Consider the following 16,221-nt stretch of genomic DNA (forward strand, 5'->3'; position numbering starts at 1 on the left):
CTGCAGTTTATGATCACACCTTTCTAGCCCCATCCTCAAGGAGAAGAAGTCCTGAGTGAAGATCTGGTAGAACGTGAAGTATAAAGACTACTAATTGCCTTCATCAATTTCTATCCAAAGGCCCAGAATAATGAGGTTGTTCATTAGAAATGATAAAGCAGTGCACGCTCTGTGACTCTATGACCTCCTATTACCAGCAGCATCTTAGTTTCACCTTTTAGACAATAAATTTCATGATATCGCAATCTCTTTCACATTTACTAACCTGGAAACCAGCATCTTCTGCAGTGCATAGCCATATCAGGATTTTAGCATACATATCGGGGATGTTGGAATGAAAAAAAGGAGGTCATGGGGAAAGAAGAATTACAAACTGCTGAAGAAGGGGATAAAAAAATATGTGGCTTTGACATCCCAACCCTCCCCATGGAAGTAGATGGATTTGAGAGGAATGGAGACTTGCAATACAAATAATTTTCTTAGATATTACGGGACCAGAAGCTGCTGACATTATAAATATCATGCAAGAAATCCAGTCTTTAGTTAGTAAATTCTAGGAAGAGTGCAATTCCAAGAAAATTGAGAAACATGTAAGACTGAAGGAGGAGAGAAAGCCCTTTAAAGCATTTTGATTGATCTTAAAATCAAACACATTCCTACAACATTTCAGCAGGTTCTGTTATATTTGAGAATTTGGTTCAGAATCAAAGCTAAAAAATCTCACTTGGCTTCATTTAGAGCACAGATAGTAAGGGAACAGACCCAGAAGCAAACATGGAAAATCAATACCAAGATATTTTTAATGGCGTACAGATACTGCCCGCAGAATCCAAGCCTGAATTCCCAGAATCTTGTAATTAATGCATCCAAAAATGCTCTTAGATTTATGAAGCAGAAGCTCGAAGGGATGTGTGATTGTGTAAAGCCTCAGGAAACAATTAACCAAAAGGGTGTACCCGTGAAGAATAAAGGATTGGTTCAGCCAAGTAACACAAACAGCATTTAAACAGTTTTTCAAAAGGACAACAGTCTTATTCAAAAAAACCCATGCGATGAAAAATGTACTGTACAGCTACATGAACTATTGCAAAGGTGAATTAGCCTCACTAAGAAAATACCAAACGTTAGTTCTGCTTCTGAATTTGCCTAGTTTCATCTGTTAACTATTTGATCTTGTTCAGTCTGTCTTTGCTAGACTGAGGCTTCAAATATGTGGCTACATTAAGAAAAACTATGAAACTAGTAAAAATGCTTTTAAGTATAATCATTGTACCATAAAATATCAAAAATCTGAATTGACATTTTCACAAACGAAAGACTCAAGTGGAAGAAGAAAAGTAAGTTTTTCAAAATTTTACTGTCTACCTTTCACTAACCCTTTTTAAGACTATTTTTCAACCTATGGTTTTCAAAGGCACCTAAGGCATCTAGGAAGTTTTATCATAAGTGAATTGTTTTGGTACACAAATATTCAGTGTGATCTTTTTAAAATCCTTTAAATTTGTATTTATTGTATTTTTGTTTTAGAATTCATACTGTTTTCTATTTTTATCTTAGCTTCAGTTTTCTCAAATGTAAAACTATGTTTTTGAGATCAATTAATTTTGAAGCAGTCTGTGAACACACTTCCAATGTTTAATTGCTTTGCTGAAGAAAACTTCCACTGGGTAAAAATTTCATTCTCCTGTGACACTTGTTCAAGTGTATTATGTGTAATTATTATTTTTTCAGTTTGGACTTTGTTTTCCTGGCAACTATTTATCTGAGAATTCTTAACATAATGTGCCAGCAACTTATGTAAACCCACAACTAATAGTACTGAATATTTTTCATGTTAATTTGCATTTATCTTGGCGTCTTGTAATACCATCCAGTGCACTGGCAAACAAATATTGAATGACTTAACTTAGAATGTCCTCCAAATTTTGTTTCTTTTCAGTGGAAATCCCCTGCAAGCTATGTCTAACTTTTGAGACATTACAAAAATGATCAGAAGATTTTGCAGATGTTTAACATCTTAAATATTACCACACACGTTAACAGGCATCTGATGTTGAGGCCTGTCTGGCGTTATGTGGAAGCAGAAAGCTGAAGACAGAATCTGTATTTCTTTGGAAGGGCAGGTATCACGACCTGGTATAACAAAGTTCAGAATCAGTTCCTTTTCATTTAGTCTTTCAGTTTCCTGAAGAAGGCACAAGAAAGCATTCCCTTCAGAAGTTTCTTTTGCAAAAGCCCTGCTAAAACATCTAATAAATAGGATTTTTAGGTAAAAATGCAGCAACACATCTGCAAGAACTGCCTCCCAACAGTTTGTATTATAACTGTTAAAACCCAGTAACACTGGGACTGCAGTGAATGCCCCTCATTTGCCACACAGTAATAATAAATGCTGTGCAGCACAAGCCAGTTAGTTGTGTTTCAGTGTGCTCCTACTCCTAAAGCTGCTTCTGTATTTTATCCAAAACTTCTTTAAACTAAAAAGCATTCCAGCTCCTATAGGAAACACAAAGCAAATATGCTGATATATGCATATACAGGGATAAATATCACTATCATGATAAACCTTCAAATAAACTATCTGAATCTGAAGGGAAAAGAAGGTGGTATAAGGTTTACTGCTATTCCTTTTCAGATTGAGTTTCTAAGACCATGCCTCAGAAACTGTATCTCAGACCATGTCTAACCTATGGGATCCAGGAGCACTTCCCAGCCTCCAAGTCTTGATGTATGTCTGCCATCCTTCGATGTAGAGTCAGGGGCATAGGCTAGATCCTTCCTCCCTCCAGGGGGGGTGTAGCAGCTATCTTCTGCCTCCACTGGAGGAAACCTAAGCATGCAGGCCAAAAGCAAGCTACTGGTGGGGTCCCCATTCAGAAGACCTGAAGGTTCAGGATGCCAGGGCATGCCACAGAGGACCTGCCTCACAGGGCAAGTGCAAACTTGAGGCACAAGAAAACCCTGTAATCCACTCCCGATGGGTCTTGGCACAAGTGATCCTTGAGCTGCTCAGGCTGGGCTAGTTTTTGACACACCCAGAGACAGAATTGAAGCAGCCAAGGAAAGCCATATGAGTGGATATTTAGTCAGCTGAAGGGAGGGAATTCAGACTGTAATTTCGTACTGCTCTTGGCAGCCAAGTCCTCTCTTGAATCTTGTCCACAGATTCTGAAATGTGTTTAATTTACCTTTTGTGCAAGAGGTGTTGGAATGTGGAGGGGGGATGTTGGTTCTGCACCCTTGGACACCAGCACACGCACCATGGCAGGCTGCAGAACAGAGGCACCTCTGAGTTCGTGAACTGGTATCTCACTTTACTGGATGGTATTGCAACACTCTGATCCCCTCTAGTGCTGCCATACTGCAGCCAGGTGAGAAGTTCATGTAGCTTGATATTTTCTCTCTAAATTACGGCCCTGATCGCACCCTTAGTAGGTGAATGTAACAAAAATGGCACCCTGATTTACCCTCCTATCTTCCACCGAGCAGCAGTTCAGAAGCTCAGTGAGCTGTAGGTTGCCACTGATGCAGCTAATCTCCATTGTTTCTACTTTAGGTCTTGCAAAGACTCTTTAAGTTCCACGACCAATTCTGCACTTTGTGAAAGCGGACTTCATTTCTTAGTTATTTTGTATCTTTCTCCTGGAAAAGATGAAGAAAAATCACTGCTAATGCAAAATGAGCAGCCTTGGCACCAGATATTCCTGACTACTCAGATTCCAGACTTGAGGGTCTGATAAAAACCTCAGTGAAACTAATGGGCATCTTTCCAGAGTGACTTTACCTAAAGTCTAAAGGCACAGACATATGGCAATCCTAGAATCCCACAGGCACATAATCCTATTCAGTCCTTTACTAAAGAATGATTAGCAAAAAGGTCTACAAAATCTACTTATTTCACAATACTAAACTGCTTTCAGTGTATTCCCAGATGTCAAATTCCCTCTACGTTCCCAATGCAGGAGCCAAACTCTTCGGCTTCTCTCTTTGACAATTTCCACTGTGCACAGAGGGGCGCGTGATTACAAAAATCTGTGGTGGCTTAACTGAATGTGAAAGTAGGACAAAGATGATAAAATAACATGAAGCATTAACCATGAATTCAGGAGAAATCTAGCACTGTGATAAATGGTGCCTAATCAAGGATGTGTTTAAATCATTGCTGAAATACAATGACTGGGGCATGGAGAGGCAAAATAAGGAGGGCCGAAGAAAGATCAGCACTGCAAGGCCATCTAACTCAATTAATATACTCCCATTATTGCAGTTAGTAAAAGTAAACAGCAGTTGTTTCTAAATCTCTCATTTTTATACTGCCTATTCCAATACTTGCTATACTGCTCAAAACCTTAGCCCTGGAGGCACAGGATTACATCTGCTGCTCAGTTATCATTTCCAAAACTGGAAACTTGAAGCAAACTCACTCAAAACCCTCGCAAGCCAGGAGGCAAAGCAGCCTACACGGGTTTTTTTATGCCATCACTTTCAGAAAAATCTCCTGAGTGTTTTTGTTTTCTGTGTTTAATTATAGAAGTCAGAAATACTGGAACAGAGGCTGTGTCAATGACCCAACTTATGACTCAAATTAACAAGCAGTAAATTATTCATAACAGATGTAGCTCTACATAAACAGAAATGTACAGGGGGAATGAAATACAATACCTGCAAGCAGAGGATCAGCATAAGCTCTTTGCAAGATTCAGGAAGGCAGAAAGCAAGCACAGGAATGGTGTTTCTGAGTCCTGTATTTCCAGTGTTAACTACAAGTAGGAAACAAGGCACTCCTCTGCTGGAGCAGGTTTACTGAGAAGCTCTAGACAGCTGCTCTAACTCTTAGAGAGGCGGACATTAAACTGCTGCTATTCTACAGCCTCCGCAGGCCTGAGTCAAACTGAGCTCAGATACGGAAGAGAATCAGGCTCATGGGAACTAGGCCTTTTAACTTTAAATTCCAGCTCCTCTAAACCTACCTGTCATCCTTCTCTGAATCTTCTTTCCTCTAACAGGCTAGTTATTAAGTGTTCCTAACACACCTGTTAGATCTGTTAAAATACCTCAGAGAAAGAAACTTGGTGGCAATTCATTCTTACATAGCATCTCAGTTTTAATTTACACTTTAATGTATGTTATTATCAACTCAGGAATAGCCAGGACTAGGTGTGAATTCACCTATGTTGACGTGAACACCACAACTTAGGAAAAGGGAAATGTAATTCAGACACAGTGATTTTACTTGAATGACTTTGTTATTATAATCCTGACCACTGCAGATGTAAGGAACATGTAGTACCACAGGTACTATACAGAATAATAGATTTGTAAATACAGTGGAAGACAGAGACTCACAAAAGTGTATGCCCCGTCCCCACTGACCCTGCATAGATGTAGGGCATCTCATTCCTATCCATGACTTCATTTGAAAACCTGCATGGGAAAAGCACTCAGAAAGATGCATACTCCGAAAGGAGCATGTTCTGGCACGAAGTTAAGGGGCTATGGATGGCTCTCAACGGGATACCGGCACTAATCCCTCTCTTGTTTCTCTGTTGAAACAGCAAATTAATTGGCACACGCACCTCACTGAGGATGTTTATGGCATACTTTGCAGACATGCACAGCCAAAGAGGTCATCATGTTCTGAACTTGTAAATTACTCACACGTTTTACATTTTAAATAAACCTGTAGATTTATTGTACAGTAGTACAGCATGTGCCTTTTTAACCAAAAGCTCAGTATCACACAACACTTTAATCTTCCATTTGAACATACACAGTCCGACAACACAGCTCAGTTCAGCTAGGAAAGCTACATACGGAATTAATTTATTAAAAGTCCTGGCTATGCTGTCCTTAAGGATGTTTACCTACAGCAAGAACAGTGGCAGTGGTTCTGGTGTTGTAATGTTTAATCACTTAAACCTGTTCTCAGCACAGTAATGGCAAGCACTCATCTAGAGCAAAACGAAGAGATCATTTAAGGGACACCACATTTAATTACAAATGCATGAAACTGCTACTGCCCAGAGGATCTCACACAAGTAATACAAGTAAGGATTAGAAATCTGTTATGAGATCATTTTGATGCAATGTCTGCACTAATTACGCCACATAATGCACCACAGAGGAAGACTGGATGCATGACAGGCATCACACCATGTAGTAATATTGTTTGGAGTGAAATAATTAGGTTTGGAAGGGGTAGAGCAGGGTGTTCTGCACAAATATACACTTGTCTTATTACATTAGTTTACAGGTCAGAAACACTCCTGTAGCCATTTTCCCACATGCCAGCAGTCTATTGTTTAGTTCATTTTTGTACTGTTTGCTTTGATTTTTACCTGGTTCAGTTGAAAACAGTATTGTTACTTCCAGATACAGAGTCTGTTTTGTGCTACGTGTCTTAGCCTTTCAAATTGTCATAAACACCCAAGCTGGTGTAACTGGGCATCCTTTATGCATGCTCTTGTGCACAGCTAGCCACAAGTTGTTATCAAGGCACGTACATCTAGTGTACGTAGAATTAAGACTCTTCATTTGCCACAAGGGTTCTTCATTGCAAGGGAGATTCGAAGGTCACCACTGCATAACAGCTTACAGCAAGTGAAGTTCCTCTGAAGTCTGGAATTAAATTTTTACTACCCAAATGAGCTACAGGTTACACTGCAAATTCTTAACCAGAGAAAGTTCATGCCTTTTCATTGCTGTTCAATTTATCAGTGTGTGTCAAACCTTAAGCCTGTTACTCTAAGGATCAAGTGCTATTTTTATTAAAGAATTTCAAATTCTCAAAAAAAAAGTATTTTCAGTAGATTTTTAAATACCCAAAGGAGGTAAACTTGGATCCTACTCCTGAACATGTGATTTTTCACTTACAGCGTGAGTCTGATAGCACATTGTTGGTTGGTTCTGAACGGTACTGAACTCCTACAGCATCAACTATAAGCTTTCAAACAGATGAGATGCTTAGCTGCTATCGAGTAGCATACCAGCCACAGTTTCAGAAGAATTATACCAAACTTGCACCCACTATGGTTCACATGTATTCTCTGACTGCAAATTTCACTCATCTTAAACAAAATACTAAAGCAAGTTAATTCAAGTATACTAAAAAAAAATCAGAGGAAGAAGGATCTTTTGAAATCAAAGTTGCTTTTCTTATCATCCTCAAGTATTTTTTGAAAATTTGACCACACTGAAAAAATTTTCACTTATCTGTCTTGCTTCTAGGTTTAGATAAGACTAACCAGCAGAAGAAGCAAAGTTGGAAACAAAACCATTCTTGGCTTGTGAGACTAAATTCATGTCCTCAGTAGACTTCCAGTTCATTGTCTGAACTGTAATGTTTTGGTAGCTTTCTGTGAACTTATGAACTTCTGGCTGATTATCTAGACACCACCGACAGGTGTAAAGACTGTTGAAAAGGTAATTAGATTTCTGTCTAATTAAAACAGACATCACCTGAAACATTTTTTTTTCTTTCTGTAAAACAAACACAAGCAGCATATTAACAAGATGCACAAGCTCTTCTTATTTGCCCATTCATATTTTTTAATTTAGTTAATAAGTAATGAAAAATAATTAAAACCTGATCTTGAAATATCATTTAACAGTTTAAGGAATAAAGCTCTGCTATTTCCTGAATTCATTCCGTGCCATCTTTAATAAAAGAGCTTACACAGATTCCTTCTGCTTACTAAAATGAAGTCAGCTTATGTTTCTTACATATTTAAATAGCCTCAACACCAGAGACAAACAAAATGTTATACTGGATTTTAATCCTTGTAAAACATCATTACACCACACACTGTTATTATAAATCTTTTCAATAACATCCATAGAGTTTCAATAGAACTCAGTAAAGAGCACTGCCTACTACTACGCACTGTCAAATATTTCTGGCAATACTGGGAATTGACTACAGCATATTCCTTTTTTTAAATCAAGAGTTAACCTACATATTTTGAACTTGCAAATAATACACAACAGATTGTACTTCCATATAGGCTGCAGACACATTCACTCATTTTCTTCTGATTTGTATAGAAGAGTAAATTTTCTATAACAACGTGAAAGAAAAATTAATAACTTATTTATCTAGCTAGAAGGCTAGTAGTTATTTGTAATCAAATAATCAAAAGATGACTGAAAAAATCGAAGTTAATTATTGTGAAGTGCACAAAATCTAGAATATAGGGACTTTCCACAGTACATTATACTAAGTTAACATATAATAGATTAAAAGTTGTAAAGCCAAAATCTTCATTTAAAAATTTAGTGTTTCTGACATCATCTTCCACCATTCCATCAACTCTTCTTTCTCCTCTTCTTTTCTTTCAGACAATGACTCCAGTTCAAAATCAACCTGAGTAAGAGAAACAATCAAAAACATTGGTAAGATTTGTAGAGAGAGAGAAGTGTAGGCTTTTAAGAGTCATTTATTGGAAGTTGTTTAACATAGACATGGAGCTTAGGGAGGTACCTTCCATTTTAGGCTACATTTATTCCAAACTCTCTCAGGGCTGATTTAAGTACGTGCAATAATAGCATATCAGTACAATAAATGTATCTAAAAAATGCACATAGGTGAGCAAAATTTCCAAAAGAAACCAGACGTCTGTCCAGTCTTTGACTTGTCTAAAAACTTCAAAAATTATGGGCCAATGAAACTTAAATTGAATAACAGCCAGCCACGTAAATCATCTAGCATATAATAAAAAGTATCATCAGCATATTGCTGCCTAGCACCTAGTAATGCAGACCCCCAGCATATCAAAACACCTGTTCAGTTTTACGCCATCAGGAAGATCCAGGGAGCTTTTCCGACACGTGGCTCATTAGTGTAGATATGATGTGCTAGTGCAGTACATCCTAGCGTATGATATACACTAGAGAAATAAGCATTTATTTTAATTGTTAAGAGTGGAATCCACACTGCTACAGAGGATGAATTAGAAATGCTCCTGAACTCTTAGGTGCAGCCTAGGTCTTATTCACTATACATATTGGGTATCTACACAAAGCAGAGCTCCATCACTATCTTTCTGCACAGAGCTGAACACAGTTTATAACCTATGCAGGTAGTCACTTGACAATTTAGATTAAAAATACCACGTCTCAATGAAAACCTCAACATCTCTTACTTTTCTTGTCACACTATTTAAAGATATTCTGTAATCTTCTATCTGATTGGCTATTCACACATCAACCAATAAAAAAAAATTTAAGTATCCCAATATTACCCTTCTCTGTGTCTTTTCATTTTAAATAAGACCAACAGGAGATGAAATGAGTTTACAATGAGATTACTCCCAGCGGCTTGTGCAGCAAGGACTAGAACAGTAGATTTCCAGTCTATCTTCTAAATTAGCATATTTTGAAATATTCTGAAAAATCACCTCCTGCTTAAATGCATACCATGAAGGAAAAAAGTAAGAGACACTTTTTTTTATATATAATAGATGATAAACCAACACACATGTGAGCACTTACCACAACCGCAGGGCTAAAGGGCACAGCCACTTTTTTAGTTATTGCTAGATAGCCTGGTGCTGAGGCTGTAAGTTTGTAATTTCCAGGCACAAGCAATCTCCAGTAATCACCATCCTTGGCTGTAGAGAAGAAGAAAAAAATCCAAATAAATATGTATAAAACTAATTACGCAGCTAAGGAGAAGGGACTGTATATCTTGTCAGAGTCCATTGTATTCCTGTCAGCCCTTTCCTTTTGTCTGTCTGAAAGGATTCTTCTGTAAGGGCTGTATAAATACATCATTACAGATTTTCTTCTTTTCAGGTAACCAAAACACTGATTTCAACTCTGAAGTTGTGCTATAGCCTCCATGAAAGATTTTGCTTGCTGAGGCTGAAGAAAAGGACAATCTGGGACATTATTCTACTTCAGAAGCACCCTCCAGCCAATGTGCAGCTTCTGTTAAGTGTCTGAGTTTCAGTTTGCAATGCAATGTGGATTTTTAATGTCCCTCAGTATTCTGAAAATCCGAATTTAAATAAACTTTATTATCATCAAATGTAAACAAATAGGATCACTTTTCTCAATTTATCTTGCAGAGAAAGCTATAAATTATCATTTCCTAGAATATTCCACGTGTATGACCCCTGAAGCATCATTATCTACAAGTTTTAGTATCCAGGCAATATCCAAGGCTTTTTTTCTTCCATTTAGCTAAACAAAGAAATGAAAGTTTGATCAAAGAAAGGCTCCTACTGCACTGAGTGTTACTGCAGACCATCTTTTTCAGTCACAGAATAAAAATGCATCATCCTCTTCTCTAGAAATCACCCTCTTCCATTTTCACAAGGAATCAGATCCTCCCTGCACCAGAAGTGGGCAATCATCTAATTTGTCACAGGCTAATACTCTGAATTTCTCTATCTCCACGCAGAATTTCAGAAAACATTGCAAGGCTATTCTAAAGGTCAGCTAGCAGTGTCATTTAAAGCACTTGGCCAGTTCCTTACTCTTACTGCCAGTTCCTTAAATGCCTTCTCAGTACATCTGCAGTTACACAGCGCACAGAGGGAAATATTGCTTAAATGTCTGCAATTCACACAATCAAAAAATGTCAGTAGTCAGTCCAGCTGTTCCCAGACTTTTCCCTTTATAAAACAGAAAGGAAAAAAGTACTGCCGCAGAGCTACAATAATGATCTCTTCTAATTCCTGGCACTGGAACAAAGCTGAATTTTAACTCACAAACAAAGGAGCAGGGAAAAAAAAAGCCAAAGGATATTTATCCTTCTTTTTGAATGTGCTAAAATTCAAGTACTTGTTTTCCTCACTGTTTTGACAATACATGACTTCCAGGCTTATACAGAGACAGTGATGTGAGAAGATTCATTATTAGATGCTTTTTTTGTACCATAGAAGCATGAGCTGCAGTATCATATGCATCACTACCTCAGAATACCTCTTTGCACAGCTTATTCCCTTTTTATTACCCCTGAAAATTTATTTCCAGCCTCTATACTATTTAACTTCTCATATATAGTGAACGAAGGTGGCTAATGTTATCATAGACTGTTCTCCTGCTTGACAGAAATGCTGCCCTCTTTGCAGGTGATGTGAGAACAAACACAAATTGAAGCCAACTGAAGAGTCTGCTAGTCCTGTTTCATAGTATTCTGCATCTCTGTAACAGTATAGTGAGACATATCATTGAGAAAATGACCATAATATAAGCTCATGCATAAACTAATGGCATTTTATTATTGTTTTTCTACTTAGTATCTTGTGCAAACAAAAAAAAAATACCATTCAGAATAAGAAAGCATATATCTACAGGGAAGACTGCAAGTTGGCACTGTGCGAGCTACCTTTGAATTCATTCTCAGAATAAAGCACAACACCACGGAAGAGGTGATACACAATTTTCTATGATGAACACCAACATGACACTTTCGTTTTTTAGAACCGCTCTTCTAAAAAGTGACATAATTGTAAAGAGCAGAGAGAATTTATCTTCACAGGAGGAAGTTAGGTAAACTGAAAACCTATCAAGAATTTACATACCACAGAATCACAGAATCAACCAGGTTGGAAGAGATCTCAGGGATCATTGAGTCCAACCGTTGCCCTGACACCACCCAGTCAACTAGACCATGGCACTAAGTGCCATGTCCAGTCTTGTCTTAAACACATCCAGAGATGGTGACTCCACCACCTCCCTGGGCAGCCCATTCCAATGTCTAATAACCCTTTCTGAGAAGAAATTCTTCCTAATGTCCAACCTGAACCTCCCCTGGCAAAGCTTGAGGCTGTGTCCTCTTGTCCTATCCCTAGCTGCCCGGGAGAAGAGGCCAACTCCCACTTCACTACAACCTTCCTTCAAGTAGTTGTAGACGGCAATAAGGTCACCCCCGAGCCTCCTCTTCTCCAGGCTAAACAACCCCAGCTCCCTCAGCTGTTCCTCGTAGGTCAGACCCTCCAGACCCTTCACCAGCTTGGTCGCCCTCCTCTGGACTCGCTCCAACACCTCAACATCTTTCTTGAAGTGCGGGGCCCAGAACTGAACACAGTACTCAAGGTGCGGCCTCACCAGTGCCGAGTACAGAGGGACGATCACTTCCCTAGACCGGCTGGCTACACTATTCCTAATAGAGGCCAGGATGCCATTGGCCTTCTTGGCCACTTGGGCACACTGCTGGCTCATTTTTAGCCGGCTTTCGATCAGCACCCCCAGGATCATACCAAAAGGTATGATCGCATCATAAGTAATGTAACAGTTTTGGACTACAATTTAGCCTTTAAACTCAAAATGACACTGCTGACAGGACTTCAAATCCTGGCAGAGTTGTGAAACACTAGTTGCACCACAAATCAGAAAACAGACCAAGCACGAATAACCAAGAGCCACCAGAACCAATTCACACCAGAGATCCATGAAGTCCCAACAACCAGTCTCCAGCTACTTTGAGAGCAAAATACAAGAGAAAGCTCCATGAAATCCTGCAGGCAACAAGCTCCTTGACGAAAAACATGTATTCCCAGCTTCAAAATTTTGCTCCCTTAAAGCTTCAGCTAATAAGATCTGAAATGGCTCCAGGTTGCCAAGCAGAAGGTGTCAAATTCCAGCACTTCTTATTTTCCTGAGGTACAACACTCACCTGATGTAATGTCATGGCTTATCCCCTCCACAGAAATTGTAGCATTTGCTATTGGATTGCCCTGAAGATCTTTAACAAACCCCTTCACTCCTCGATGAATCTAAAAAAAATTAAGTCAGCAACACATAGAAAATCACTGGAAAATTCTTAAGGAAAGATGGCACTTTTGTCAGTGAAATATCTATTGATATATGTAACGATGCATGTTATGGATCCCACAGTCTACTTGCTGACAACTATCAAGAATAATTACTAAACATCATAATGGAACAAACAGTGAAGAGGAAAAACAATACAGCTGGTAGTTATGCTAATTTCTCTGTGCAATGCAAGCATTTCTCAGAAATATGCAGCAAGTCATAATATATGTGAACACTGACTTGAAAGTCTCTGTCACTGGGGATTAATGAATGCTGAAAAGCTTTGAAAGCCAGCCTAAAAAGAACAACTTTTTTTTTTTTTAAGTTTCATCAACTGTAAGAATTTAGGGCTAATAATGGACATAATGGCTTAAATGTGAAACATTAACGAGGTTAAATGAGGGCACTTGGACTTTGATGGGCAATCCCTGTGTGAGATAGTTGAGCTCTCTGTTGTGCACCCAAAACATCCAGGTCTTTGATCTGGGACCACATAGAGTCACAACACTCCCCACATGGCTTGCAAGAGAAAGACAACGGTGGGTCTGGTCCTAGTTCCTTCTTGCCTCTTAGGCAACATAATCCAGGCAACAGCACCAGCAGTACCTAATCTGTCTGTTCCCAGCATATATGAAATTACATCACTGATTTGACAGCACTGTGTGGAGAGACCAATCCTGCTGGTATTTCTTAAGCATGGTCTGAAAGCAGAGTGACCTCCTCAGAGGCAAGAGACTGAGGATCAACTACTTTTTCACAGCCTGAGATAGGGAGCTCTCAGCGCTGGGGAGAATGGGATGTTTTGAACCTTGCAGAGACGCATCTCATCAGGGGCCTGCAAATTAAGCAGGGAAGTGCTGTGGAGTTTAGGCTTCTCTCTAAAATTCTGTGATATTTGAAAAGACTTGTGGATCACAAAATTTATTTTGAGATGTTTTTGTTCCCCTTTAAGAACCTATATGGTATATTCGGCTGCAGCTGCTATAATTTAGTTCGCCAGATTCTTCTAATTCACACTGTGGGAGAAGCCTGATGCAGATTGGCTTAGGAAAGCAGGAAGTACATATTTGCACTGTCCTCAGCAATGATGGGGGAGCTGGACCTCATATCCTCTAAGAGGATAAAAACCAATGCCAGATAGACCGTCTGAACTTCAAGGACAAAGCCAGCAGCTCCACAGAAGCAAAGGAAGTTGGCAAAATAATCTCTTACACATTAGTGATTTTGAAAATGCAGTGACACCATAGTTTTCCGTGAGTCAGAGAAAACTAAACCATGTGCAAAGGAGCTGAACAATTTGAGAGGGATCCCATAATAACTGGGTAAACACCTGCAGAGCTGATACAGCTTTTTCCTCAGCCCACATACAACTTACTAACAGAATGGTATAACTCAAACATTTCAAATATTCAAACATTTCAGATTTCTGGCTAACTAAAGCATTCCTGCACAAATAAATTCTTAAAGAAATTAATGTATCACTTGACCAGCTCTGCTAACAAAGTATGTTTCTGATGTTGCAATCCAAGGTGTGCAGTCATTATTGATATCAGATATATTTGTCATCTTTAACTACAATATCCAGGTTTCAGAAATTCGATACACCCACACTGCTTGGAACAATCATTTCAGTGCAGCCTGTTACATTGGCATGAAATGTTTAAAAAAAAAACAAAACCCAAAAATCAACAAAAAAAAAAAAAAACACCAAAAAAAAACCCCAAACACACACACAGATCTATTTCAGGAGTCGTAACTTCCAACAATCCATTAGCACAAGATCCTCTAAACCTGTGACTACGCTTTACACTTCCAGCCAGATTTTGTGTAATTTTCAATGGAATCATCACTTTGACAGCTCTACATTGACTATCAGCAGCTTATGCAATCAGAGAGCAGCAGAGTATCTACAAAACCAGGATCAGAGATGTACTCCGACATTACACGTAACTGCCAGGCAGTTACAGTCTAATCCAGCCGTCTAGGCTCCCTGTATATCCAGAGTGATTCAAGCCACGTCTGTACGCACACTTTGCTACCTGTAGAGGGCAATCCATCTCCTCTTAGTATACACATCAGTGCTGGGGGATGAATTACACTCTGGAGACGTGTATTTCTTTTCATTGAGGAAGCCAACACAAATAATTTAAATTAAATATCTGTAATAGCTTAAGTAAGGTGAGATAAATTCCATACTGTGACATCTTTCTTCTCTTCCTCTCTTCCGCATGTTTAGAACGATCACACAGGATTTACCACCTTAGAGACATATAAGAATTATGGAGCATCAATTGGATTAAGACGAAATTTTGAATTAGATGTTCACATAGCACAAAGTTTAGAATTTTCACATGCAATAACTGGAGTTTTGCCATCCTCTTTTTTGTTACCTGCTCAATGTAATTGATAAGTGAGTTCTTGTTATCCTCCCAGTAGCCTTTCAGAGTTTCTTCAGGTGGGAATTTTTCACAGCTAAGCTCCACTGTGATTTCAAAGCAGTTGCTGCTGAGGTAATTGAAATCCTGCATTCCTGCAATGCCAGAAAAGAGAGTTAGTGACACATTTTGCATTGTTCTGAAGTAAATAGAGTAAAGGGGGACACATGAGATGCTGGGGCTGTTAAGAAAAGAATAGCTATAAATACAGTTGGTGCAGTCTAGTTAATCAGCTCAGTTCTGAAATCAGAGGCATTAAATCGGAGAAACCAACAAGACAGTCCCCAAAACTATTTCCTTCCCAAGGAAAGTTTAGAAAATACTTAACACCTGGCCTCTATACTTCTACCTGACGTTGCACCTGGCCCGTATACTCCTACCTGACACATGTTTTTGGACAGCTGACTTATAAATTACTTTTTTTTCTCTGCAGGAACAGAAAATTATTTCCGATTATGGCTAAAATATTTCCAGATGAAAGTAAAAGGTGATCACTTTGTAAACCAAAAAGAATGACAATTAATTATAAAGCAAATGAAACATGACAAAGTACCTTTGAAAAAGAGCTTTATAAAGACTGGTCAAAAAAGTGGTGGGTTTTTTTTGCTGAAAATACAGTTTCAATTTAATAACATTATACAAGAAGAGCATCTGTTTCCTAAGGAATATTCTTTGTCAAGCTTCTTGAAACAGATTCCAAATATTTATGATTTTCCACCAAAAAAAAAGAATAAAAAAGCAAACTTCCTATAAACTTCATTTACATGGAAATTTTTCCATGGATAGGGGAATTTCCTAGCCACTCAATGCCTCTGCAAAATCAATAATCAATACATTAAGAGAAACATCATTATTAATGCAACTTTAGTCATAGGAATTTAAAAATATATACAGTAGCATCATCACTAGGAATAAATCTTCATGGGAAAGTTGCAGTCTCTTACACTTCTGAGCCCCTCCTCATACTACATGGAAATATTGGCTATTTTCTCAAGTCAGTCAAAGAATAACCAAAGTGGCTTCC

At 38.5% G+C, this 16,221-nt stretch overlaps 1 protein-coding gene across 1 annotated transcript in view; it reads right to left on the bottom strand.

Annotated features, from left to right (window-relative positions):
* Nucleotides 1-5,734: 5,734 nt before the first annotated feature.
* Nucleotides 5,735-16,221, bottom strand: part of CPE (carboxypeptidase E) — a 75,806-nt gene continuing 65,319 nt past the window's right edge. The window contains exons 6-9 of the mRNA XM_068402927.1: nucleotides 15,153-15,292; nucleotides 12,623-12,722; nucleotides 9,490-9,608; nucleotides 5,735-8,362 (exon numbers count right to left, since the gene is read on the bottom strand). Coding sequence (XP_068259028.1) covers nucleotides 8,264-8,362; nucleotides 9,490-9,608; nucleotides 12,623-12,722; nucleotides 15,153-15,292 — 458 coding nt within the window. The 3' untranslated portion in view covers nucleotides 5,735-8,263. The remainder of the gene's footprint in view (nucleotides 8,363-9,489; nucleotides 9,609-12,622; nucleotides 12,723-15,152; nucleotides 15,293-16,221) is intronic.

Source organism: Nyctibius grandis, chromosome 6 (assembly GCF_013368605.1).
Source record: "Nyctibius grandis isolate bNycGra1 chromosome 6, bNycGra1.pri, whole genome shotgun sequence".
Classification (NCBI taxonomy): domain Eukaryota; kingdom Metazoa; phylum Chordata; class Aves; order Nyctibiiformes; family Nyctibiidae; genus Nyctibius; species Nyctibius grandis.